This window comes from Miniopterus schreibersii (genome assembly GCF_964146895.1).
Source record: "Miniopterus schreibersii genome assembly, chromosome: 7".
In the NCBI taxonomy this organism is placed as follows: domain Eukaryota; kingdom Metazoa; phylum Chordata; class Mammalia; order Chiroptera; family Miniopteridae; genus Miniopterus; species Miniopterus schreibersii.
Genome location: NC_138108.1, coordinates 78,032,196 through 78,057,161, shown reverse-complemented (window position 1 = coordinate 78,057,161; position 24,966 = coordinate 78,032,196). Strand labels below are relative to the sequence as shown.

General features: G+C 43.3%; 1 protein-coding gene across 1 annotated transcript; it reads right to left on the bottom strand.

The window, feature by feature from the left end:
• Positions 1 to 9,902: 9,902 nt before the first annotated feature.
• TSN (translin) lies at positions 9,903 to 21,239 on the bottom strand. Its single transcript, XM_081141810.1, has 7 exons — positions 20,992 to 21,239; positions 20,330 to 20,823; positions 19,141 to 19,234; positions 18,074 to 18,170; positions 16,176 to 16,291; positions 15,167 to 15,246; positions 9,903 to 11,874 (listed from the first exon to the last, which is right to left on the bottom strand). Exons 2-7 carry the CDS (start codon positions 20,393 to 20,395, stop codon positions 11,641 to 11,643), a joined length of 687 nt encoding a protein of 228 aa, XP_080997936.1. The 5' UTR covers positions 20,396 to 20,823; positions 20,992 to 21,239; the 3' UTR covers positions 9,903 to 11,640.
• Between the last annotated feature and the right edge of the window lie 3,727 nt (positions 21,240 to 24,966).

Below are 24,966 nucleotides of genomic sequence, written 5' to 3'. Positions count from 1 at the left end.
AGGAGAAATAAGCCAGATGCAGAAGGACCAATGCTGTATAATTCTCTCTCTGTTAAGCATCTATGAAAGATAAATTCATAGAGACAGAAGGGAGAATGGAGGTTACCAAGGCTGGGGCAGGGTGAACGAGTTGTTCTTTAATGGACACAGTTTCTGTTTGGGATGATGATGGACATGGTTCAGAAATGGATGGTGGTGATAGTTGCAAAATATTGTGAATATACTTAATGCAACTGAATCGTACTCTTTAAAATGGCCTAAATGGTAAATTTTATGTTATCTACTTTTTACAATAAAAGTTTTAAGAAACTTTCTCAGAACTGGTTCTGAAATAGTTACATCTAATATGGAAGAAGACCCTTCTCTCCTACAGAGAGAAGTAGGCACTTATTCATGTTGGTGCTACACAGCAAGGCTTTTTTCACCCACCCCCAGCATGCTCTCCAAGAGGAGGGAGCCCACTCCCATCTGGCTCCCCTGGACCTCCTTCGATCATCCTACTCCCCTTTTCAACTCACCCCTCTCCCCATGGGCAACCACTCACTGATCAGTCCACTATCTCTGTAGTCCTGTCTTTTCTAGAATGTCATATAGTTGGACTCAAGCAGTATGAGGTCTATTCAGACTGGCTTCCCACACTTACCAATATGCATGTAATGTTCTTTCATGTCTTTGCATGTTGTGGTAGTTCAGGCCTTTCCACTGCTGAATAGCAGGCCATTTACCAATGTATCACAGCTTTTATTATTATTCATCTATTGAAGGACGTATGATGCCTTACAATATTTGGGGCTATGAATAAAGCTCCTGTATGTGACTGCATGCTGGGTTTTACTTGCACATAAATTTTGTCTTAAATAACTTTTTATTTTTCAATTACAGTTAACATACAATATTAAATTAGTTCCAGGTGTATGACTCTGTGATTAGACATTTATATAACTTATGAAGTGATAACCCCAATAAATTCAGTACCCATCTGACACCACATATAGTTACAACGATATAATTAACTATATTCCCTATGCTGTATTTGACATCCCCATGACTGTTCTGTAACTACCAATTTGTGCTTCTTAATCCCTTCACCTTTTTCACCCATCCCCTCAACCCCCCACCCATCTGACAACCATCAAAATGTTCTCTGTATCTATGGGTCTGTTTCTGGTCTGCCTGTTCATTTATTTTGTTTTTTAGATTCCACATATAAGTAAAATCACATGGCATTTGTCTTTCTCTGCCTGACTTATTTCGCTCAGCACAATAGCCTCTAGGTCCATCCATGTTATTGCAGATGGTGAGATTTCATTCTTTTTTATGGCTGAGTCATATTCCATTGTATGTATGTACCACTTCTTCTTGACCCATTCCACTATCAATGGACATTTAAGTTGCTTCCATATCTTGGCTTTTGTAAATAATGCTGCAGTCAGCATAAGGATGCATATATCTTTTTGAATTAAAGTTTTGGGTTTCTTCAGATAAATACCCAGAACTGGAATTGCTGGGTCCTTTTTTATCTCTTGTTATAGCCTTTTTTTGAAGTCTATTTTGTCTGGTATAAATATAGCTACCCAGCTTTTTGTTTGTTTGTTTCCATTTTTATGAAATATCTTATCTCATCCCCCTTTACCTTCAGTCTGTGTGTGTTTTTCTATCTGAGGTGAACCTCTTGAAGACAGCATATGGAAGGGTCTTGTTATCCATTCAGCCACCATATGTATGTTATTTGATTGGAGCATTTATTCCATTTGCATTTAAAGTAATTATTAATAGATATGTATTTATTGCCATTTTATTATTCTTGTTTCTGATCTTTTTTTCTGATCATTATTATTATTTAAAAAGACCCTTTAACAATTCTTGTAACATTGGCTTGGTGGTGATTAACTCCTTTAGCTTTTTTTTTTTTTTTTTTTTTTTGCTCTGGGAAACTGTTTATCTGTCCCTCTAATGTAAATGATAGCTTTGCTGGGGAGAGTAATCTTGGTTGTAGTTCCATGTTTTTCATCACTTTGAATATTTCTTGCCATTTCTTTCTGGCCTGCAAAGTTTCTGTTGAGAAATCAATTGACAGTCTTATGGGAGCTCCCTTGTAGGTAATTAAATGCTTTTCTCTTGCTGCTTTTAAGATTCTCTTTGTCTTTCACCTTCAGAATTTTAATTATAATGTGTCTTGCTGTGGGCCTCTTTGGGTTCATCTTGTTTGGGACTCTATGTGCTTCCTGGACTTGTATGTCTACTTCTTTCACCAGGTTACTGAAGTTTTCCATCATTATTTTTTCACATAAGTTTTCAATTCCTGGATATTCAGGTTTTTTACCCTATTGAAAATAGCATTAGCATTCCTATGGAAACACACTCCAATCATGTTCAGGAGAAAGCTCTCATCTTAGGAGATATCAAATTGCTTCACCTGATTTTGTTTCTCTTTTCCAAATACAGGGTCAGTGTGTAGGCTGTTCTCATCCTGAAGTTGCACACTCACATTGCAGAGACGGAGATGAGACCTGCCTGCCTTCAAAAAAGTGTGAAATTGTGGAGGTGTCTGGCTCCGGCAGACACACCCTGTGTCCTCCCTCTGACTCAGACATGACAAGCTCAGATAGCATCTGTCCCTCACAGTCACTGACCTCAGGAGATTGTCACCTGGCTTGTAGATTGTCACATCCTTAAGATCAAACATTTTGGCTAACAAGAGTTAGGCACAGCCCAGTGCTCACGTATGTGCATAGGACCAGGTGGCACCCATGGGTGTTTAATGCAGACAGCCAGGAAGCCCTAAGCTACACCGTGTCCAAACAATCACAGTGAGGCATGGACTTGCCTCACAGGTGCACCTCGCAGGCATTGGCTCATGGCCACGTGTTCTCTTCTGTGCTCTGTTCTAAAAGTTCTGCCATGGGATGGCTGGAACATGAAAACTGAAGGTAGGAGGCTGTCACTGTTGCAGGAGAGATAGGCTGGCAACTGCAAGGGAAGGAAGACTGGAAAACTGTCAACAGTAGGTCTGAGAAATCAGAAATCCCAGCAGATGGGGAAGGTGGCATTAGAGCTGCTTCCTTGGGTCTGAGAGCCTTGTTGCTTTATTATTCAGAGAGATTTGGCCTCATCTTGCAGCTGGCCATGTCCCCTGTGGGAAAACACATTTTACAGGTCTCTGTACCACGTGTTTGGCCTGTTGCCCTTCTCACATTTCAAGAAACAAATGCATAGAGGTCCCTGTAAACTACGCATCAGGTCCTCACTGTTTGCAAGGGGATGACATCATAGATGAGGCCTCCCAATGCAGGTCTGTCTGAACTCATGGTGTCTCCTCACTGGCAACATTTGTGTATTTTGAAAATGGGGCATGAATTTTGCTAATTCAAACTCATCAAAGTTTTAATACAATCAAATTAGGTCCTATCATATTACATTAGTTGACATCAAATAAAATTAGACATTTTGAAAATCTGAGTTGACAAGGAAGGCTGCTCCTACTAGTAAGCTTTTCAGAAAATGTACTGAGATTTGTGGAGCAGCAACTCAAAGCCCAGTGACTCTGCTTGCAGCCAAGGCCCTCCTGTAAACTTCCCTCCCGTGGCTTATGTCATATCCCCTTGCTGCCAAGTGGTGATCCACCCCAGGGTGGCCTCCCATCCATGGCACTACACAGCCAGATGAGCTGTTAACATGGACGTTGGACTGGAGGATTAACATCTGAACTAATGTGATTTCTAAGGGGATCCAGTGTGCAGAGCAAAGCAACCTGGCTGTGTGGCCCTGATTCAAGGAGATGTCCATGGTGCTGAAATGACACCCCACCACCCCACCACCCCCAGGTATCCCACTACCCCACCTCCTCCTTCCACAGATGAATGTCTAGAAACACAAATACTAGGTGAGCGAGGGGTCATTAGCTCAGCGAGGTGAAGGGCAGCAAACTGTTCCCAACTCTGACTTCTCCCCACTCCAGGCCCATTCGTGGTAACTTCAAGCCTCCTTTGGCTGCAACCTCCTATTTCAGGACCAGAGAGCAGGAAACCATTTGAAAAAAAGCATTTTATGCAGGCTCGATCCCTGTCCCCAGCTGGGGCATGTGTGGGAAGCAGCCAGTCGATGTGTCTCTCTCACATTGATGTTTCCCTCTCCCTCCCTTCCACTCTCTCTGAAAAGCAATGGAAAAAATATCCTCAGGTGAAGATTAAATAAATAAAACCAGTATTTTTTTCGAGAGACTCTAAGCCATTTCTGGAAAAAGAAACAAACAACAAGGCGAAGACATTCTCCCAGCCCAGCCCTGCTCAACAGCCCTGGGTCCAGGGATCCAGGGATCCAGGGGGAACAGCTGCTCTCAAAGGCCTGAGGCACCTCCTTGTCATTTCTACCACGGGGATGTTATTTCTTGGCTCATCGCCCTCCAGTATGCAAATGTTTGCCTGTTTAGAGTGACAACTGGTCCACCAGAAAATGTGGGGTTCGGGGCACTTTGGGGCTGCAGTGGGGGACAGTGCACACCCAGCCTGTGCTCATGAGAGTGGCTTCATGGTTAAGGACTCCAGTCCTAATGGGCTGGCTCTAGGCGTGGTTGGAGGTCTGGGCCAGTGCCCAGGGTGGGTCCGGGGTCCGGGATCCCACTGCTGTCGCACTCCCAGGCACGCTGGGCACAGAGGGGTCTTCTCTGTCTCCATATCCCCAGGGGGTGACATCGTGGGTGCCCAACTGGACTCCTTCACTAACACTGGATGCAAGATACACTAGGGTCCTTGTGCGGGTTGACAGTTTGTTCCTGTCTGTTGATGAACAGTATTCCATTGTTTGTGTTGGGGGGAATAACTTTTCCTCTGTCTTTCTAGGGTCTTGGCTGACCCCCCTTCTCAGTTTCTAGACAGTTACCCTTCTGTTCCAGGTGCACCTTCACCAAGGGAGATTTCCCTTATAAATGGGTAAGTTTCCCTCACAAAGGGCAACTTCTCAGCCTCCAGAGACGCTCCTGTGTAGGCTGTTTTCTAAATTAGTCCAAAACAATCCTACGCCAGCGAGGCACGCTGCGGGTGGCATGCGCTGCTCCCCTCCTCTGGTCCTGCACCGACTGCTCACGCTTTCGCGTGCTGAGGGGCAGCCGACGTCCGTCTGTCGTTGTGACCAGCGTGGCCTCCGCACCTGCAGAGGGCGCCGGGCTCCCGGCTCTGACCCCGGAGCTGCGAGCCGCGTGCACGCGCCCTGCCTGGGGCCAAGCGCAGCGTCCGGGAAAGCGGCTCCGTTTCCTCTGGACGCCCTGGGGCCGGATCTGTGCCGACTGGAGCTTCCTTTCCTCGGCCCACGGGAGATGCCACCGCGGGAGGAAGGGGTGGGGAGAAGGGCGGAGGGTCCTGTGCGGACGGAGCGCTGAGCCCAGAGCAGGGGAAGGGCCTGTGCAGAAACCCGCAGTCTCGGCGGGCAGCCAGTGCCGCGGCGGTGCGCGGGGCCTCTCCCTGCGCGGGGCCCCTCCCTGCGCGGGGCCCTTCCCTGCGGGGGGGGGGGGGGACACCCTCCCTGCGCGGGGCCCTTCCCTGTGTGTGGGGGGGGAACCCTCCCTGCGCGGGGCCCTTCCCTGCGGGGGGACCCTCCCTGCGCGGGGCCCTTTCCTGCGGGGGGACCCTCCCTGCGCGGGGCCCCTCCCTGCGCCGGCCTTTCCCTGCGCGGCCTCCAGCGCGCCGGCAGCGCTTGGCGTGTTCATACTGAGCTCTGCATTCTGCTCCACTGACCTGTGTGTCTTTTATTCCAGCACCTCACTGTTTTGGTTACAGGGGCTTTGTGACATAGTTTGAAGTCAGGGAGCGTGATCCCTCCGGCTTTGTTCTCAAGATTGCTTTGGCTCTTCAGGGGCCCTTTGTGGCCCTCCGACGTTAGGATTGTTTGTTCTATTTCTGTGAAAAATCCCACTGGAATTTCGAATGGCATTTTATTGAAAAAATATTATGAACTGAATGAGTAACTCTCTGTGGCAGAGAACTTTAGCCCTCCTTCAAAATCCATTCACCTTCCCGGGACCCACAGCTGGACATCTCCCAGCCCGCCTTGTGGCCAAATGACAGTGTTGTTCGTTGCCAGAGCAAAAACGAAGAAACTGGTGTGCGCCATTGCAGACCTGTCCTGTGCAATACTCCCGCATGCATTTTCCCATGGTCTCCCCACTTCTGCTCACAGATACAGAAGGAAGTCGTGGTGGTCCTGGGGGTGGAAAAGTCACATGGTGGAAGCGCTCTGGTTTCCTGATAACCACATGAACAAGCCCAGCCTCTCCACGCTCAACGCCCATCCAGAACTTGTTTGCAAACATAGGTAGTGATGTGCTGCTGAAGTTAAGGGAGTCACGTGCTGATGCAGCACAACTAACACACCTACCGACACTGAATGGCAAGGTTCACTTCAGTGGGCGCCAATCTAGCACATGTAATGCAAAAGTGTAATTGGCCTGGCTGTTTTTACTTTCCATTTTGGTCCCTGCTAATTTTACACAGTACTTCACCGCATAAACTTCAATCACTCAAAATATTTTTATTCTCTGTTAAAAAATAAAATCAGAATTAAACAGTATTGGAAAATGTTTGTAAGAAAATATTTTCCCAAGAAAACCCAATATAATGTTTTAATTCTTTGGCCCTCCTGGAAAAACATAACACGGTGAACTAATTGATAGTCCGTATTTACATTTAATTCATTGAAAGTGCCTGAATTAGGATCACTTCTGTTTGAAATAAGTGGCATAATTTTTGTCCACAGCGTAATTGACAGCTCTGCCTCTCTAAGAAAACTTCAGTGTGTACTTTTGGATAGTCTGCTGATCTGAATCAAATGAAAATTATTTTTCTCCACCAACTTCCAGTCAGTGTTCTATTTGCCACGCCCGGTTTTATTGACCTGGGTTATTTTACTGAAAATCCTCACAGGAGGGTCCAAGTTCTTCAGGTGGAATGCTGGGGCCCAATCCATCTACGCCGGTGACTTGCAAAGATCCCATTTGACATGGCCTTTGCCCAAGTCCAAGGGTACGTGGTCTAATGCTCTGCCACTGGCTGCTGTACCCAGTCTTGACTTCAAGGCACCAATCTTCTGTGCTCAGAAGTATCTCTGAGCATAGGAAGCATACTCCCCAACTCCAGGGGCCTAGGGTCATGGGCGGAGAACTGACAGCACCTCTGTGCCCGTGAACTCCGGGTTCCCGCTGCAAGCCCCCAGGTCCTTAGAGGATGAGACCCAGGGCTTCTCATCTTGACCCTCCACCCCTCAGTGGGGTGGGGAAAGAAATGGGCTGATTCTAGCGGTTTCTCCCCAGAGCTGTGCATTTCAGACCCCAGGCGCTGTCGTCTTCTGCCGGCTCTGCACACAATCCTGGCCCAGCAGATTCTTGGGGCTCTGGGTTCCCATGCCCATCATCTTGACATCTCCCCTCTCCATGCTGTGGACCCTGGTCATGATCTGGGAGACTGGAGGCTGCTGCCCCACGGCAGAGCTGTCTCGAACTTCTTTCTCCTCTTGGCTGAGTCACCTGCCCAAGCTGCACTCCTCCTCTGCCCCCATGCCTTAATGTCCCCTTTTCTGATGTGAGTGGTTGTGTCGTGTACCAGTGTGCATTTTCACTAGAAGAGCCCGTGCATGGGCTAGGGTGGGCTGGGGTCCTGGGGACTCTCATTCCCTTAGCAAACCCCATGAGTGGAGTTCAGCCCTGCCCTGGGACTCCCACATTCTCCATCCATCCAAGACTGCCATCAAGTGGCCTTGGGCTGTCCCTGCTTCTCCCAGGCCTCAGTTTCCCAACTGTACAGCGGTCGGTTGGACAAGGAACTGCTAAAACCTGCATCCAGCCTGGAGGTGGTCCAGAGTCCCAGCTCCCTGGCAGGGTGTTGCGGACGCCAGGAGCCCCGTCTGTGTTCTTCAAAGGGTAGAGGCACTACGACGGCACTGAGTCCTTCTGCCCTGTGCCAAGGAAAAGGCGTCCACCTCACCTCACTGTGTGGACGAACGGAGGAGGGGCAGCTCCCCAGAGTAACTAAGGCTCAGCCACTCCTGGAGGGTGACAGATGTGGAGCAGGTGAAAGCTCGGGGTCTTTGGCATCTACGGGCAATGTCACCTCTGAATCACCCTGGTGGATACGAGGTTGTATCCCAGGGATGTGAAGGGATGCTTCACAGTTCACACAGTGATTCAAAACAAAGCTAGTACCACCCTTATGACTGGATCTCCCTGCCAGAGCGGAACCAGGACGATCCAGGCACAGACACGGGGAAATTCCTGTCACTGTCATGGAAGAGAACTACGGACATGAACAGTCCCTGCTGAGGTTTGACTGCCACCCCAACAGGACCCCATCACGTCTGCCCAGCCCTCGCTGGCTCTGGGAAAGGCTGTGGCGCAGTAACCACGTACAGACACAGAGAAGGCGTGCACAGCTGCCCATACCCACCAAGGAAAGTGATACGTTACTTCCAGACGAGAGCACGCTGTACAAGACCCTCCAGTTCTTTCCCTCCCACAGCAACTGGCAATGGTCCGGTCGGTGGCTTCTCTGAGGAAGCGGAGCAGACCCCCAGCAACCTGCAATGGACAGGAAGTGTGAGAGAGACCTTGTTCTAGGCCTGAGTTGTGGGGGTTGTTTCCACAGCATAATCTAGATTTGCCTGACAGTCACAAGGCCCTGAGGCTCTGAAATTATGTATTTTAAGTCTCTCACTGAAAAAACCTTCTGAAGACTCTTCTGTGACCAGCCACTCTCCGTTTTCTGGCGACCTCTCTAACCATTTCTCCATTTCCTCATGGACTCCACTTCCTCTGCCTAACACACTAAACCCTGCTGTTAACCAGGGGTTTATCCTCAGCTCATTGCTGTTCTCATTCCATATGCTCTCCAGGGAGGCCTTACCCACCCTCTTGATTTATCCACATATACGCTGAAGCCATCCAAGCGATCTCCAGGCTGGCTTGGGGTTTCCCTCTCACCCAAAGTCCTGCTGGACCTAGCTGACCCATGAAGAACATAAATCCAACCTACCCAAAAGCAAATGCATCATCTGCCAACCCCCCCGTCATGACCTCCCCCTACAGTCCCTTCCTCAGCAGCACCTCAATCTATTCTCACCCAGATCAGAAACCAGACAGTAATCTAGACTCCTCTCTCCCCCACCCCCACGGTCCCTCAACCAACCAGTTCAATCCACTTCACCTCCCTAAACTGTTTATTACTGTTCAAAGGGAGGGGAGATCGCTTATTTTTATCTGTTTAATGCTTATTATAACATATACTAAAAATTATTGCGGGTTCAGAAAACGTCTTACTTTGGAGTCGGCTGACAGTAATGCTCTACCAGAAGAGGGCAAATGGTTTGGTCCAGACCAAGAAACGAAAGCTATAATTTGCGAGGGCACAATTATGAAATTATGCCAGTAGCAACCTGCATCTCCATCTCATCTCTTTAGCCACTTGCTTAAGTAAATGTCTCAGAACACTACCAGAGCTTTCACTCTTTATTAAAGTCTCTTACACATTACTCATATTGTTCAAGACAGCAAATCTTATGATGTTTTTATGGAGTTCTTTTCTCCTTATGTCTATGAAGAAAGCACCCACTAATTCATCTCTACTTTCTCTAACCTGCTTGATTTTCTAAAACTGAATAAAGCAATTCTGGTTTAGTAAAGCCAGAGCCAATGCTTCCCCACAACTTCAGTTAAAATACTTGTAATTCCCAATCACGGTGGATCACAAACGATACCTGCACGTTATGGTGCAGCAATGTGCCTGCTATCTCTTATTTTAACGACTGCACAGCAGCATGTGCTCTATCACCCCTGGTCTTCCTCAGCCTCAAACAAGTCAGAATGTATTCTCCATAGAGCAGAGTTCTCACGGCAGAACACTAATTTACGAAAGACCGGGGGAAAAAAATAATACCCAGTTTTTATTGCTTTACAATAAGCCAGCAACAAACACAAATGAATAATTATAGACATGACACTTCTAAATTCTCAAATGGATTTACAAGACCAGAATGTGCTCCCACACTTAAAATGCTTTTAAAACTGAAATCCACTTCTGCCAAGAACTTGAATGTTCTCAAGCAGAATCAATTTACTTGAAGAAGCAAAGAAAACCGTCAAAAGTACTGCTATGTGTGATCATGTAATTAAATGCATATTATACTCAATCCAGACAGTGTTTGTATCGCACAATGGAGATGACCATCCCAAGCACTTCAGGGATCCTAATATTTTTCTTTTTTCTACAAACTCTTCTGCAGAAAGTGCTATCAAGAGAAACTCTAAAACCCAACAATGCAGAGCAATTTATGCCTCATTTCTACTTCTTTCCTCATGATGGAAAATTTGGTGAGTCCTTAACTCAACATGATAGAAGCTCTGATTTCTATGCCAAATATCCCACTGTACAAGCAGAAAGCCCACGATGGAATCAGGCATGGAAGGGTGATACACCTAAAATCTTCAGGTTGTTTCAGAAACACTGGCACCTTCCTTTCAGTGACCTCCAAAAAACTGTGGATTGTCACCATTTTAGTAACTTCAATTCAGTAGTAAAAATGACATGGCAGGTATTCTTAGTACTGCCTGAAATTCAGAGGGGAGGGCGCCGACAAGATTTACGTGGCTTGCTCCAAACAGTGGATCTAAAACCTGACTGTTGGGAGAGTTATCAACAACCTGAAACTGCTTACTCTAAAAAACAGTGCCAAATCAGCTGATTTATTTATCCAAGCTTTTCTTTCTTCTAGACAAAACATAGCCTTTTTCTCTCAGACCACACCAGTCAGGGTATCACTAGTTAACTTGACTGGGTGGCTTTATACTCCTACACCAAACAGTCTAGCTGGCTGCTAGGGGAAAGGTTTCCTATCTTAGAAATGTATCATGTGAAGTCTTAAAAGATGTGTGTGAAAACAATTTTTAATTGCTTGCAACAGCAAAACGTTAAGGCAACATCAGGAAACCAAGGTGTTTAAAACACTAAGCGCTACCTCCACACACACCTGGTAAACAGAGCCAAATGATACGATGTTACTCAATCCTTTAATACAAAAACTTCCCAAAATTATCTGTTGAACTTGACTTTTCAGTTTAATTCTATATTTTGATGGCAGTGAGAGAACCCTGAAGCTATAACTCCCTTGCAAAAAATTTCAACACCTGATTTACTCACCTGGCTTAAAATAAGAGAGGAAAATATAAAATAAGTGTCCTTTGCTTGGCAACCATCCTCTTTAATTATCTGTCTTCACACTTGTGTATAGATGGCTAATTTGAATATACAAAATACGGAGGATCACTTCTGAAGACTCACAAGACAATAAAACTCTCCCATCAAGTACATCAACAGCATCAGGGAAAGCAGGAAATGAACTTTACCAAGGAACTGACATTTGCACTTTTGACAAAACTGAATTACAAAGCAAATTCACTGAAACAACAGAGAAAAACCTGTCCTTGTAAAAGCTATTCTTTTACCCCCAAAGAAGTGTTTCAATTATGATACATACACCACACAACTGGCTAGGAAAATAAAGCGCGGTGCTTAGCAACAGGACATCGTAACTACGGTGAGCAACACTGTGCTCACCCTCACTGGCAACCACTGAGGTCAGCAGGGCCAGGCCTGGACAGAGTCCCTATTTCTCTACACAAGTTGCTGCTGTCTCCTTATTGAAGCCCCGGATGGAGAGGTCATAGACCACCTCCTCTACTTTCTTCACGTCGTACTTCAAGCCATCGTAGCGCTTCCTCAGGGAGTCGTTTTTCAGGTTGAGAAGGCGGAAACCAGAATCCAGCTCATTGATGAAGGTGGAGATGTGAAGGGGCCGGGAGTAGTCTCCAGCAGTCACGCTGTTGACAGACAGCCTTGACTACACAAGGAAAGAGAAACCAGGACACGTTACAACTGGGCTCCGCCTCAGCATGTCCTCCAAATCACAACTACAAGACCCTCAGGCTACACAGCTTTTATATAGTACCTTTGACAAATACAATTTTGATAAATGTTTAATATTACTACTAACTTAATAACTAAGTAATCATTTTATTTTATTTCTACGATTTATTTTTCACAAATATTAGTAAGCCCATAGTGAATACCCTTATAACAGCTTTTGTTTCGTCTTTAGAATTATTTTTGTAAGATAACTTCTCAGGAAAGAGACTAAGGGGATAAAAGAAAGAATAATTCATATCGTTACACAGGCAAGTTGTTCTCCAAAACAATTACATAAGTTAACACAGTTACCAAGAATATGTTTTGCCACTACTTTGAAACAAAAAGGTATTATCATCTTTTAAAAATTCACACATTAGTAAATACGCACAGCTATCTCATCATTAGAACTGGCATTTCTCTGATGACTAGGAAAACACAATACGTAAGGTGCACAATGACTATCTGGTGACCAACAGATGGCTTATAAATGAATCAGACTCCCTGAATTTTTGTGCCCATTTTAAAAAAATGAAAGCAAAATGGGAAGATGAAAAAACCAATGGCTCCAGGACCAGACAGCTTCACCGGTGAATTCTACCAACATTCAAAGAACATTTAACATCTATCCGTCTTCAACTCTTCCAGAATATTGAAGAGGAAGGAATGAATGTTTCCTAACTCATTTTACATGGCCAACATTATTCTGAAACCAAAACCAGTCAGGGACAACACACACACAAAAAAGACTACAGGCTAGTATCTCTGATAAACATAGATGCAAAAGTCCAAAAGTCCTCAATAAAATACTAGCAAATCAAATACAACAATACATTAAAAGGATCATACACCACAATCAAATGCAATTCATTGAGGGACATAAGGATGGTTCTACATTTGCAAATCAATCAATGGGGTGCACATTAACAAAATGAGGGCTAAAAATCATATGGTCATCTTACTAGATACAGAAATAGCATTTGGCAGGATACAACATCCATTTATGATTTAAAAAAAAAAAAATCTCTCAATAAGGCAGGTATAGAAGGAAAAGTACCTCAACATAATAAAAGCCATGTAAGACAAACCCAAAGCTAGCTAACTTCATACTCAACAGTGAAAAACTGAAACCTTTTCCTCTAAGATCAGAAACAAGACAAGGATGCCCACTCTTGCCACTTTTACTCAACATATTACTAGAAGTCCTAGCCAGAGGAATTAGGCAAGAAATAAAAGGCACCCAAATTGGACAGGAAGAAGTAAAACTGTCACTATTTGCAGATGACATGATTTTACACATAGAGAATCCTAAAGATTCCATCAAAAAACTGTTAGAAATAATAAACAAATAAAGTTTCAGGATACAAAACCAACATACAGAAATCTGTTAAATTTCTATATACTAACAATGAGCTATCAGAAAGAAAAATAAAGAAAACAACCCCATTTACAGCTGCAATAGAAAGAATAAAATACCTAGGAATAAACAAAGGAAACATCTGTACACTGAAAAGTATAAGACATTCTTTCTTGAAAGAAATTAAAAACAAAAATAAGTGAAAAAACATTGTGTCCATGGATAGGATGAAATTACATGGTTAAAATGTCCATATTATCTAAAGCAATCCACAGATTCAATGCAATTCCTATCAAAATCCCAATGGTACTTTTCATAGAAATAGAACAACAACAACAAAAATCCTCAGATTTGTACAGAACCACAAAAGACCCCAAATAGAAATCCTGAGGAAAAAGGAACACATCCAAAGGTATCACACTACCCAATTTCAAATTATACTACAAAGCTACAATAATCAAAACAGTAAGATAATGGCAGAAAAAGACACACAGACCAATGGAACATAACTGAGAGCCCAGAAATAAACCCACACATATATGGACAACTAATTTACAACAAAGGAACCAAGAGTATATACAATGAAGAAAATCTCTCTGGACAGCCCTAACAAAAGAATGAAACTAAAACATCATTGTACACCATACATAAAAATTAACTCAAAATGCACTAAAGACTTGAATGTTAACCCTGAAAACAATAAAACACACAGACGATGACATAGGCACCAAGCTTCTGGTCATCAGTCTTAGTGGTGTTTTCGTGAATTTGACTCCAAATTCACGAAAATAAATAAATAAACAAACAAACAAATGGGACATCAAACTAAAAAGTTTTTGCACAAGAAAGGAAACCATCAATAATAATTTTTTTTAAAAGGCAACCAACCAAATGGGACAAGATATTTGCAAATGGTACTTACAGTAAGAGATTGATATTGAAAATATAAGAACTCATACAACTCAACAACAAAAACAACTACCTAATTAAGAATGGGCAGAGGATCTGAACAGCTATTTTTCATTGGAAGACATACAGATGGCCAACAGACACATGAAAAGATGCTCAATATCACTAATCATCAGGGAAATGCAAATCCAAACCACAATGAGATATCACTTCACCCCTGTTAGAATGGTTATTATCAAATAAACAAGAGATAACAAATGCTGGTGAGGAAGTGCAGGAAAGGGAACCCTCATACACGATATTGATGGGAAAGTAAACTGGTGCAGCCGCTGTGAAAAATAGTATGGAGATTCCTCAAAAAAACTAAGAATAGAACTATTATATGTAGAACTACCTATTTTACTTCTGGGTATTTATCCAAATATGAAAACATTCATTTGAAAAGACATACAGTGTGTACACTGAAGCTTTATTTATAACAGCCAAGATACATAAAAAAACTTAAGTGTCCATGGGTGGATGAATGAATAAAGTAGTAGTGGTATATATACAATGGAATACTACTCAGCTATAAGAATGAAATCTTGCCATTTGTGACAACACGAGAGGACCTTGAGGGTAGCATGGCAAGGGAAATTAAGATGGAGAAAGATAACTATCGTATGCTCTCATATCTGGAATCTAAAAAAACAAACAAGCAAAACAAAACAAAAACTCACAGATACAGACAACAGACTGGTATTTACCGGAGGGGAGGAAGGGGGGGAGTGAAATGGTAAAAGGGGTCAAATACACGATGACAGATGGAAACCAGACTTTTGGTGTGAGCATGCAATAGAGTATATAGATATCAAGTTATAATGTTGTATACACCTGAAATTTTTATGTTATTAACCAATGTTACCTCACTAAAAAAATACCAAAAAAAAAAAGGCAAATGGCAAATTACTAGGCTTATTACCAGTTCACTAGCAAGAATTAGAACTCCTGAGAGATAATCTTCTACATCCAGATGAAATCCTTTCTCCCGATCTGGCTCAACTAAAAAAATATCAAAGTAAAGATAAGGTCAGGATGTGAATAAAACTTAAGCCTTAGCATTTAAATGTGTGCCTGCGCATGCGCGCACACACAAACACACACAGAACTTCTCTCCAGGTAAATGGAAAAAGGATGAATCATTTAAAACAATATTTCTTTCCCTAGTAATTTTTATTTTTCAGTTACAGTTGACATACAATATTTACCTTGGCAATTAGACCTCACTGCAAATTTTTCTAGTTCTTAAGCAAAATTCAATTTTCCCTTCCGCTCTTCTCTCAAAAAGTAATACCATAAAGAATGGTACCTAGTTATGTCAGAGAATATCTGTTTTTAGAAGATGCAAGGACAAGCCATATCTGCAACTGACTTCAAATGGTTTATAAGTGCACACAGATGCACACATGCACACACACACGCAAAGTGAGACTAAGCAGATGTGGCAAAATGTTAACAAGTAGTGAGTCCAAGTGAGGTGTAAACAGGTGTTCACTGTATTATTCTTCGAACTTTTCTATAGCCTTGAAATTTTTAAAATTAAATTTTACAGCCCTGGCCAGTTGGTTGGGCATGGTCCCATGCACCAAAAGGTTGCTTGTTCAATTCCCAGTCAGGGCACATACCCAGGTTGCAGGCTCGACCCCCAGTAGGGGGCGTGCAGGAGGCAGCCAATCAATGTTTCTCTCTCCCTCTCCCTTCCTCTCTCTCTAAAAATCAGTAAAGATATTTCAAAAAAATTATATTGTACAAACAAAACACCCAAGTACAAAGAGCAAGCCACTACATATTTTTAGCTTTTGTTTCCAAGTAACTAGTTCTCCACCTAGTTCTCATTTATTGTAATAGAAAGTATAAGCCAACAGCTTCTCCCACCAGAAATTAACCTACTATGCCTGACTCTCCAGACCAATACTAATGAAGACACTTACTGCCAAGAATTTCTGTGACTGCTTCTCGAGTCACTAGTGTTTCTGATTCCAAGTACACAACAAATGCTGCCAAGAAGACCAACCGCTGCAACACAAACCTCCAGTGCTCGTGAAATCTACATGAATACAAGCATGTTTATTAGGTTGAGGGACTAGGGGCCTTTAAAAAGACAGGTTTATACAATCAAGTTCAAAGGTTTTAAAATCAGAATCCTTTTTCAAATAAAATTTTACATGAAACCCCAATATATAAAACATGTAAGAGCAATACGATGTTTAAATATATTAGATGGATTTAGTATAAATTTTGCAAGTTCAAATTTATAATAATTACTTATTAAAAGTTTAATAAATAGCATGACGCAATTTTATGAATAAAAAAATTTACAACTGAAGATTATGGATGACAAGTTTAATAAATAAGAACAATGATAATGCTCTGAGAAAAATAAATATTGGTAACTGAAGACTGATGAGAATCACAATGGTACATCAGCTTCAACACCTAACTCATCCTACAATTTGAGCACAGGATATCATAAAAATCCTGATTCACATATTAAGAAATAATTAACACTTGCCATCACTAAATAGAGACTTAAAACATCAGGATACTACAATTAAACTGAGCTAGAAGCCTGAAAAAGAAACAGGAAATTTGACAACTCCTTATTTTCAAATGTGGCAACAAATTCAGAAAAAAAACTGTCAACACAATGCAGGCCAAATAAAACCTTCTGAGGGTGAAATCAGCCACAGGGCACCTGTATGTGACCTCCAAATTACATGGTCTCCAAAGACCCTGACAATTCTATCATCCTCCTTCTCTATGCTTCAGTTACTACCTTCACAGGGTTTGGCAAATTTTCTCTGTGAAGGGCCAGATAGTAAATATTTTAAGCTTTGCAGGTCACTTTCATTCTGTTACATATTCTTATCAGATTTTTCTTTTTTAACAACCCTTTAAAATAAAGAAGCAATTCTTAGCTTCCAGAGGCAGCAGGCGACAGGCAGTTTGCCAATCCCTTCCTTAAAATTTTAGGTTCTTATTTACCATATTTCATCAATATTCAGATGCAGCTTTTCTGCTTAATATCTGCAAAATCAGGATGCATTCTACAATCTAAATGTTTCACAATTATGATTGGCAACAATTTTTCTTCCACAGAGGTACATAAAATGTGTACCTTAAAATTAATGGTGGTATAAATTCAACAATATATGGCATAAAATATTAAATAAATATGTTACATGGCAGTGAAATTCAAGCTTTGAGGTAAAACTCAACTCCATATATACTGTCACCTAATCCAATAACCTTAATAGCAGAGATATGGTCCATCCAATCTCACAAGTAACTTAAATATACTAAAGAGATATTCTCTATTTTGACCTCATACAACAAATATTTTGTTTTTAACTGCTTTTTCATTGCAAAAATTATACATGATCTTTAAGAAAATTTTGAAAATAAAAAGGAAGAAAGTAGTATCACCAATTTTGTCACCATTAAAATACTGCCATTAACAGTTTGATTCTGCCTGGCCGGGCATGGCTCAGTGGTTGAGCATCGACCTAGGATCCAGGAGATCACAATTCAGTTCCCGGTCAGGGCACATGCCCAGGTTGCAGGCTTGACCCCAGTCGGGGGCATGAAGGAGGCAGCTGATCAATGACTCTCTCATCATTGATGTTTCTCTCTCTCCCCCTCTCCCTTCCTCTCTCTGAAATCAATTAAGATATATTTTTTAAAAAAAAAGTTTGATTATTTTTCTCTTTGTTGCTTCTTCTCCGTAGAGGTATTTTTACCTAGTGCTAAACAATTATTCCATACATATAATTTTTCTCCCTTTTTTTTTAACTTAACATTATAAAATAATGCTACTTTTCTTACAAACCTGTAATACTGTTCAGCAGGGAACTTGGTCTTCAAAGACATTAGATGTGTTTTTACGGTACCAAAATGTTCTCGAGCTTTCAAACACCTCTTTGGAACTGATCACACACACAAAAAAAGACAATCAAACATAATAATGAAAGACAAAATTTCAAATACAGTTACTGCTTATTAATATATGCAGTCTACCTGGAAATAAATCAACTTTTTTAAAAAGCTCATGACAGGGTATGCATCTCTACTTTTCAACCTGGCTTTCAAATTTTCACCTCTAGTTTCCCTACTGATCAACCAATACTGAAAAATAAACAAACAAAAACTTGCTGAAAGGGAACGTTAGGAAACACATCGGGAAACTATCATTAATAACCCCATCCTTAAGGGGCTGTACACCCGATGCATTCCTAGGCAGTCCTCAAAGGAGGCCTAAAATTGAATTGCTTCTAGCTCTCATATTTGGTCAAAAAGAAGTTTTATCAATTATTCTCAATCAGGCTGACCAACTACATATCACGGAGAAAAATGCCTTGCCTCTGACACCTGTAAATCACAGGATACATCATTCTCTATCTGAAAGTGTATTTCGGTTCTTTCAGTTGTGCTGGCTACAGCTTACAATGGAGGTTCCATGTCTAAATTTATCATAACTGATCTCCATTCAAGGGGCTAACTATAAACATTAGAACATTTTACACTGGCCATTTCTACAAATGCACATTAAACCATACTCGTTGACTGAAAGGTTAGGTGGGTTTTTTTAAGGGCCAAATAAAAGATACTAAATACACAAGTGAACTACGACACTGCCACCATTAAAGTCAGCAGGACTCCACCACAATAGAAAACATTCCATATCACGTGAAAGTGGAATATCAACCAAAACACAGAATTCTGTAAACCTGTAAAAACGAACAACTCACCTACTTCTCCAATTTTTATTCACCATAAAGTACAAGGAGCATTTTTCATAAAAAAATGATACAGAGGTGAAATGTCTTTTGGATGGAAACTCTTTATATGAGATTATAAACTGGATTAAAACCTCCAAAATCAAAACAAAGCACTTACTGTCCTGAAACCCAGCACCCTGATGGACCCCTTGTAGTAGAGTTAAAATCTCCCGAGCTGTTTGTTCTAAACTCTGCACTACTTTTCGGATTTCCTAGAAAAAATTAAAAACCAAAGTATCAGATAAATTCAACACCATTATTATCACAGCCTCAAACCAAATATGCTATGTAGCATATTTGATTTATAACACCTTCACATACATTGAAAACACTAACAGTCTTTACAAGGACTGAACTGGTACAGAAAATATCCAGGTTTGAATCCTGACTTCTCCACTTACTTCCTCTATGAGACCTTCCGGAGTCATTAAAAAGCCTTAGGCTTCTCATTTAACTTTCAAAACATCACAGCCACCCACGCACCCCAACTATCCCACAGGAGCACTACAAAAATTAAAGGAGGTGAAGTATCTGAATGCAGTTTGTAAAGACAAGAATGAAATGCAACACAAGGGATGGGTATTTTTCATTCATTCATTTTACAAGTATTTACTGAACATATTTACCTACTGGGCATTGTGTAAATACCGGGGAACCAAGTACAGTCCTCTTCTTTAGGGCAATATAATGAGGGAGACAGACATTTTAAAAATAGGAATTGCACAAGTTTCTTAAGATAGCAATGCGTTACTAGAAAACGTAACAGGCAAAAGACCACTTGGAATGTGAAATCAAGGAGATGAATATGAGATAATCAGGAAAAGAGCGGAAAGAAGCAAATTTCAAGAAGGGCAGAGTACATGCAAAAATTCTGAGACAGGCAACTATTTGGGGAACTAGAGAAATGAAGGGAGGTAAAGTGAACATAATACACAGCGGAAGATGGCGTAAAATGAGATTGGACACAGACACACCCAGAGTGTTGGATTTTTATCCTACGTGGAATGAGAAGCCAGAGGAGTTTAGAGAGGCCAGACGTGCTTTTAAGACACCGACAACACATAAACCGCACGTTGTCTGAGTCCCAAGAGCTAAGTGAGCCTTTGATGTAAACAAGTGCTGAAAAGGGCAAACACACACTCCGGTGAGGGCAGAGCGAGGAGGCGAGACCGGAGTCGGGAGCGGGAACTCGCCCCACGCTGAAACGCGAGGGAAGCACCCCGCCCTCGGAGGCCGAGCGACCGGGAAGGACCCGGGGCTGGGCCCACCTACCAAGGAAGGGAAAGGTGGTGAGGAGAGGGGCTCACCTCCCGGATGTCCTGCTCCGCGGCCAAAAAGCCCTGCAGCTCCACGAAGATCTCGCTCACAGACATGGCGCCGGGGGCACCGCGATCAGCCAGCGGCGAGGACGAGGCTGCCGGCTAAGGGAGCTCCACAGGCAACCCGCGCGCCGTCTGTCGCCAGGGCCACAGCCGCCGCTGCACCTTGTCCCCGGGCCCTGCGCTGCCTCCGTCGCTGGGGTCCTCCGAGGCCCTCGGCGCGCCGGAAGCCGGGCTGTCCGCCGCGATGCCTGCCCGGGAGCGCGCTCGGTGGGCGGGGCCCCTCCGGGGACCTCACCGCAAACCTCGCGGGAGACAGCTCGCGGAGGGGGCCTCTGGGTAGGGGGCTGGCGGAAGCGCGGGTGCGGCTTGACGGCGGTGCCGGCCCGTTAACCTACACGTTGTATTTTACGCCACAGCACGGGGGCGGGGTGTGGTTCGGTACCAGAGAGGCGCGGGAACGAGGAGAGTGCAGCCTTCACCTAAGAATAAGAAAACGCATTAATATTTGCAAAAAGTACAAGGAAACAGCAAAGTGTGTGGAATGGAGTGTGAGCAAAAATTTTATCCCTGTGCTCTTTTAACGCCTCCTGTGTATCACCTATTTTTTAAATTCTGTGACTTTACACGTGTCAACCAACGGTCCTCACCAATTCAACACCGACAGGAATCCCCAGTTTGGAGCGTGGTAGAGAAAACTTTATTCAGTGCGAACAGCCCAGTCGCGAACAGGCCTGGCTGTGAAGCAGCGCTGGGGCCAGGCCCTCTGGCCGGCACCCGGCTCCGCTCCAAGCGTCGGTCCGCTCCTGGGCCGGGGAAACGGTCTTCCCCGGGAGGGCAAGTCGCGGGAACAGCCCGAGGGAGCGGACGCACAGACACAGGTCCCCTGCCCCGCCCCTCGGCCCCGATTGGTCTGTGCTCATACCTGCGGGCGCCAAATCACCGCAGGCTCATTGCTTCAAAAGGCAATGTCCTGATTGGTCAGAATGGAGCCACTCTGATTGGTCAGTGAAGAAACGGGCTGGAGCTGGAGAGCTCGGAGGAGGCGGGAAAGCCCGGCGGCTGAGGGGAGCGGAGCCGGCCTCCCCGCGGCTGCCGCAGAGGCCGGGGCGCAGCGCCAGGGGGCGCTCGGCGCGCTCTCCCTGCAGGGCGGCGTGCGTGAGAGGCACTGTGCGGGAACGAGTGCGAGGCGCGCAGGTGTGGTTTGTTTCGTTTTGTATTAACTTGAGCCCAGTCACTGGGAGCCCTTTTTTGTAGTTATTTTCCTTTCTTAGGGTCCACAGTGTATAGTAGGAAATTTCTCTTACACTCGACTAACACCTCCTTCCCCCAGTTCCACTTTGTTGACAAAAGCACGGTAGAGATTTGCTTGTCCTTGCAGCATTCTCCATACTCCTACGCAACAAACAAGCGTGCACGTCTACAAGCAGGACGGAGTCTCCAACTGAATTAAAATGACTACTCGTATCAACAAAATGGTAGTTTATTGTTTGCTTTGTGCCAGGCATCATTCTAAAACTTTACATGAAGGATCATGTTTTATCTTCTCATATTTCTGTGAAGTTGATACTGTTGTTATAAGTGAAGTAACCACGGCAACAGGTTGATTTTTTTTTTTTCCCCCTCCAAAGGCCACAGGAAGCTAGTAAATATTGAAACTGGGATCCAAATGGTTTGTCTTAATCATTATGCTGTTATCAGCTACCTGCCACTTAACAATATTTGCAAGAGGCTTTAAATACCTTGTCTAACTTGACCTCTCCAGCCCTATTATGTAACAGGTTAGAAAAGCTCCGTTTTAGCAACTTGCTCAAACACAAGATTTTTTTCTTTTTTTGTCTGTGCTTCTGACATCATGTTATCTTTTGTTGCCCAAAAATTTAGGCAGTAGAATCTCAAAATTCACAAAAAATAGCAATAGGACCTCATTTTTATTGATTTACTACCCGCCAAACATGTTCTTAGCACCATTTTTGTATATTAGCTGACTTTATACAAATCCAAATTCATTTTTTAAATCCTGCTACGTTTCTCCCTGCCACTCAAAGATTGTGACTTTTAAAATTCTAGCAGAAACAGGAGTCTTCCAAATCTCTTCGTATCTGAAAAATCTAAGGTGATTTTTAAGCATACTATAAGGGAGTCTTTTCTCATTTGTCAAATTAGAATTAGTAATACCTATCTCTAAATGTTATGAAGATTAGCAATAATGTGTGTGAAAGACTACTTTCCGTCTCTGAATTTGACTACTCAAGTGCCTCATAGAATTGGAATTCATACAGTATCTTCCTTTTTGTGAATGGCTTACCTCACTTAGCACAATGACCTTCACATTCATCCATGTTGTACTTTGTGTCAGAATTTCCATTTTAAGGCTGAATGTTCCATTTTATGTATATACTACATTTTATTTATTCATCTGTCAATGGACATTTGGGTTGTTTCCACCTTTTGGCCGTTGTGAATAATGCTGCCGTGAGCATGGATGCAAATTATCAGCTCGAGTCCCTGCTTTCAGTTCTTTTGGGTATGTAACCTGAAGAGGAATTGTTGGATCATATGGTGATACTATGCTTAATTTTTTGAGGAACCTTCATACTGTTTTATAAGCCCTTTATTTATTCATTATTATTATTTTAATCCTCACCCCAGGATATTTTTTGTCCATTGCTTTTCAGAGAGAATGGGAGGGAGGGAGGGAGGGGGAGAGGGAGAGACATTGATGTGAGAGAGACACATCAATTGGCTGCCTCCCTCACACACCCCAGCCAGGGCTGGGGATGGAGCCTGCATCTGAGGTATGTGCCCTTGGCCGGAATTGAACCCGGGACCCTTCAGTCCTTGGGCTGACACTCTAACCACTGAACCACAGTTTGAGGTACGACAGCAAAACTAGCACAGATTTCTTTTTCCTTCTTCACAGTTTCACAGATTTGTTCTTAGCAACCTCAGCCTATATTTTTTCTTTCCTTATAAGTCGAGAACTTTCACCTCTTCACTTAAATGAAGCATTTTATGGCTTCTCATGGCATATCCAAATTGCCAGCATCACTACCATACTTAAGTGATTATATAATTGCTCAAATAGAAGCTCAGTAAAATTATAATTCTTAAGATTGCGTTTTATAAATGTGGTTTATTTCAAAGTGCATCGTGATTCATTGTTTCCTTTCCTTCCATTTTCAGACAGTGTAAGGGTTGGATTCCAGTTGTTGCTGTTTACCAAGTCTCCATAACATGAACAGCAGTAGGAGTTTTACATGAGCAATCTTGTCACTGGGGACATTTGGAACTCAAAAGTCCATTTCTACAGACCAAGGGCTGACTTGACTCCAGTGAGAGAACTAATGTGTCTACCAAATAATTTTTCTTTAAGGCCTGTGATCGCTCTCACTGTGCTTAGGTGAAATCCAAGCCCCTTCCTGTGGTCCCTGAGGCTCTGGGTCAGCCCCTCCACCTAGTGCTGTCTGACCTCCAGGCCCCAGGCCCCCCCAGCTCCTCCTGCTCTGCCCATAGGCCCTTCAGGCTGCAGTGCTTCCCCTGCTCTGAGTCTCACTCTTCCTCCACCCCAGGTGTTGTGCCCTAGGTGCTCTCACAGCTTCCCATTCAGAATCATTGCCCCGCTCCTCTTTCTCACCCCACCTTTCAACTTGCCATTAATGGCACTTTTTCAACATACAATCATACAATTTTTGGTGTGACTATTTGTTGACTGTGCCCATTCATCCCACAGCTCCATTTTTTTCATTTTCTGTATCCAGTGTTTTTCTGGCAGAGAATTGGGGGTGCTTAAGGTATTTGGAGGGACAATTCTTTCTTGCCCCATATATTATTCAGATTATGCCTTGATGATGATGCTTAGCAAACAACCTCTAAATCTCAGTGCTCATGACACTGATAGCCACTCGTATGTCTGGCTGGGCTGGGTTTGGCCAGGCTCAGATCTGCTCCCTTCTTTCACATCTGGAGCTCTTTCGAGGGCCCAGACAGAGGGAGCAATGGCTGCCTGAGTGCATGCTTTTCATGATGGATGACACAGGGAGTGAGAAGAACAGAGGATTCGTCTAAACACCTTCATTTAGAAATGGCACAGTCTCTCTTTCCCACATTCTTCTGGTCAAAGCAAATCACATGAAAAAGTCAGTGGGTGAGGTGCTGGGCTCCACCTGAAGCATGTAACCCTCATTTTTCAATCATGAAGCATGTAACCCTCATTTTTAATCTGTCAACCCTGTTCTATATCCCTGAATAAGCAGTTACAAGCTAGAGCCAGGAAATAGCCAACCATAACGGTTAAACAATGCTTGTTTCGGCTTCTGCGCATGGCTTCGCTAGGTTCCCACCCCTCTCCATGCCAACCAGGATGCAGTTTTGCCTTTATATTCTCCCCGTGAAGACTGTTCAGGGCTGCGAGTTTGTTTAGGACAGGAGTCTGCTCGCAGTTGCCGGCTAAATAAATTCCAAACTTTCAACTTGGTCTCTGTGTGAATTACTCTCACAAAAACTGAGTATAACACACCTACAGGAAAGCACAGCAAAGGGGCAAAGAAAGAATAAATGGTAGACAAATAACAGGATGGAAACACTGGACTGACCCACCCGGTGCTGTTCAGTATGTGGCTCAT

Bases quoted from the DNA above. Each gene is read 5' to 3' on its own strand.
- TSN (XM_081141810.1), bottom strand. From the start codon at position 20,395: ATGTCTGTGAGCGAGATCTTCGTGGAGCTGCAGGGCTTTTTGGCCGCG. The intron at 18,171-19,140 runs GTAAGTGCTTTG...GTGTGTGATCAG, and splicing joins GGGTGCTGGGTTTCAGGACA to TTCCAAAGAGGTGTTTGAAA. The intron at 15,247-16,175 runs GTAAGTGTCTTC...ATATTTTTTTAG, and splicing joins AGTCACAGAAATTCTTGGCA to TTGAGCCAGATCGGGAGAAA.